Source organism: Ammodytes marinus (assembly GCF_949987685.1).
Source record: "Ammodytes marinus genome assembly, chromosome: 17".
Classification (NCBI taxonomy): domain Eukaryota; kingdom Metazoa; phylum Chordata; class Actinopteri; order Uranoscopiformes; family Ammodytidae; genus Ammodytes; species Ammodytes marinus.
The window spans coordinates 24,167,219-24,167,900 of record NC_137221.1 but is presented as its reverse complement, the minus strand read 5'-3'; the positions used below and the strand labels follow the sequence as shown (position 1 = coordinate 24,167,900).

Genomic DNA, 682 nt, shown 5'->3' with positions numbered 1-682 from the left:
TGTACTGTTATTCATCTTATAAAGTCAAATGTATGGAGAAAAAAAGGACCTCTGCAGCTCCTCTGTAAAACTTAAGAAGAAATGCAGATACATTCTGGTGCACAAGCTCTTCACACGATCAAAGCGGAGACCTCAAGCTCCACAGAAGGAAAATCTCCTCCCTGCTCTGCAAACCCTGAAGCTTGTCAACTTTGAAGTCCCAGCGCTGGGTGTCACGGCCTCTTCGGCTGCCACGGTAACACTGACAGACAGGGAGAGAGCAGCTAAGTTTCCACAGATGCTCTGATCTCAGCAGCCCTCTGGGCAGCCATGGACCTCCTCCGCTGGATGGACGAGGCTGCGGCGGCTTCTGTGATGCCGTGGTAGCTGTCCGTCTCCTGGGAGTCTTCACTGTTCTGGGACTTGGTGCTGTCCTGCGAGTCGGCCTTCTGCCTCAGGGTGCGGTTCTGTTCCTCCTTGAGCTCCAGATAAGAGCGAGAAAAGGTGTGAAAGATGGAGGTGACGGGGAAGGCCATGAGGAGGATGCCGCTCAAGATGCTGCTGAGCGCCACCACCTGGCCTGGGATGCTCCTGGGCACCATGTCTCCGTAGCCACCGTGGTCATGGAGATGACGGCCCACCAGTAGCTCCCGGGGATGCTGGTGAACTCCAGCTTGGCGCCCAGCTCGCTCTCGGCCAGGAA

General features: G+C 56.0%; 1 protein-coding gene across 1 annotated transcript in view; it reads right to left on the bottom strand.

Annotated features, from left to right (window-relative positions):
* Positions 1 to 263: 263 nt before the first annotated feature.
* Positions 264 to 682, bottom strand: part of kcng2 (potassium voltage-gated channel, subfamily G, member 2) — a gene marked incomplete at both ends in the record, with an annotated part of 16,534 nt that continues 16,115 nt past the window's right edge. Inside the window, 2 exon segments of the mRNA XM_080045905.1 lie at positions 264 to 595; positions 598 to 681. Coding sequence (XP_079902031.1) covers positions 264 to 595; positions 598 to 681 — 416 coding nt within the window.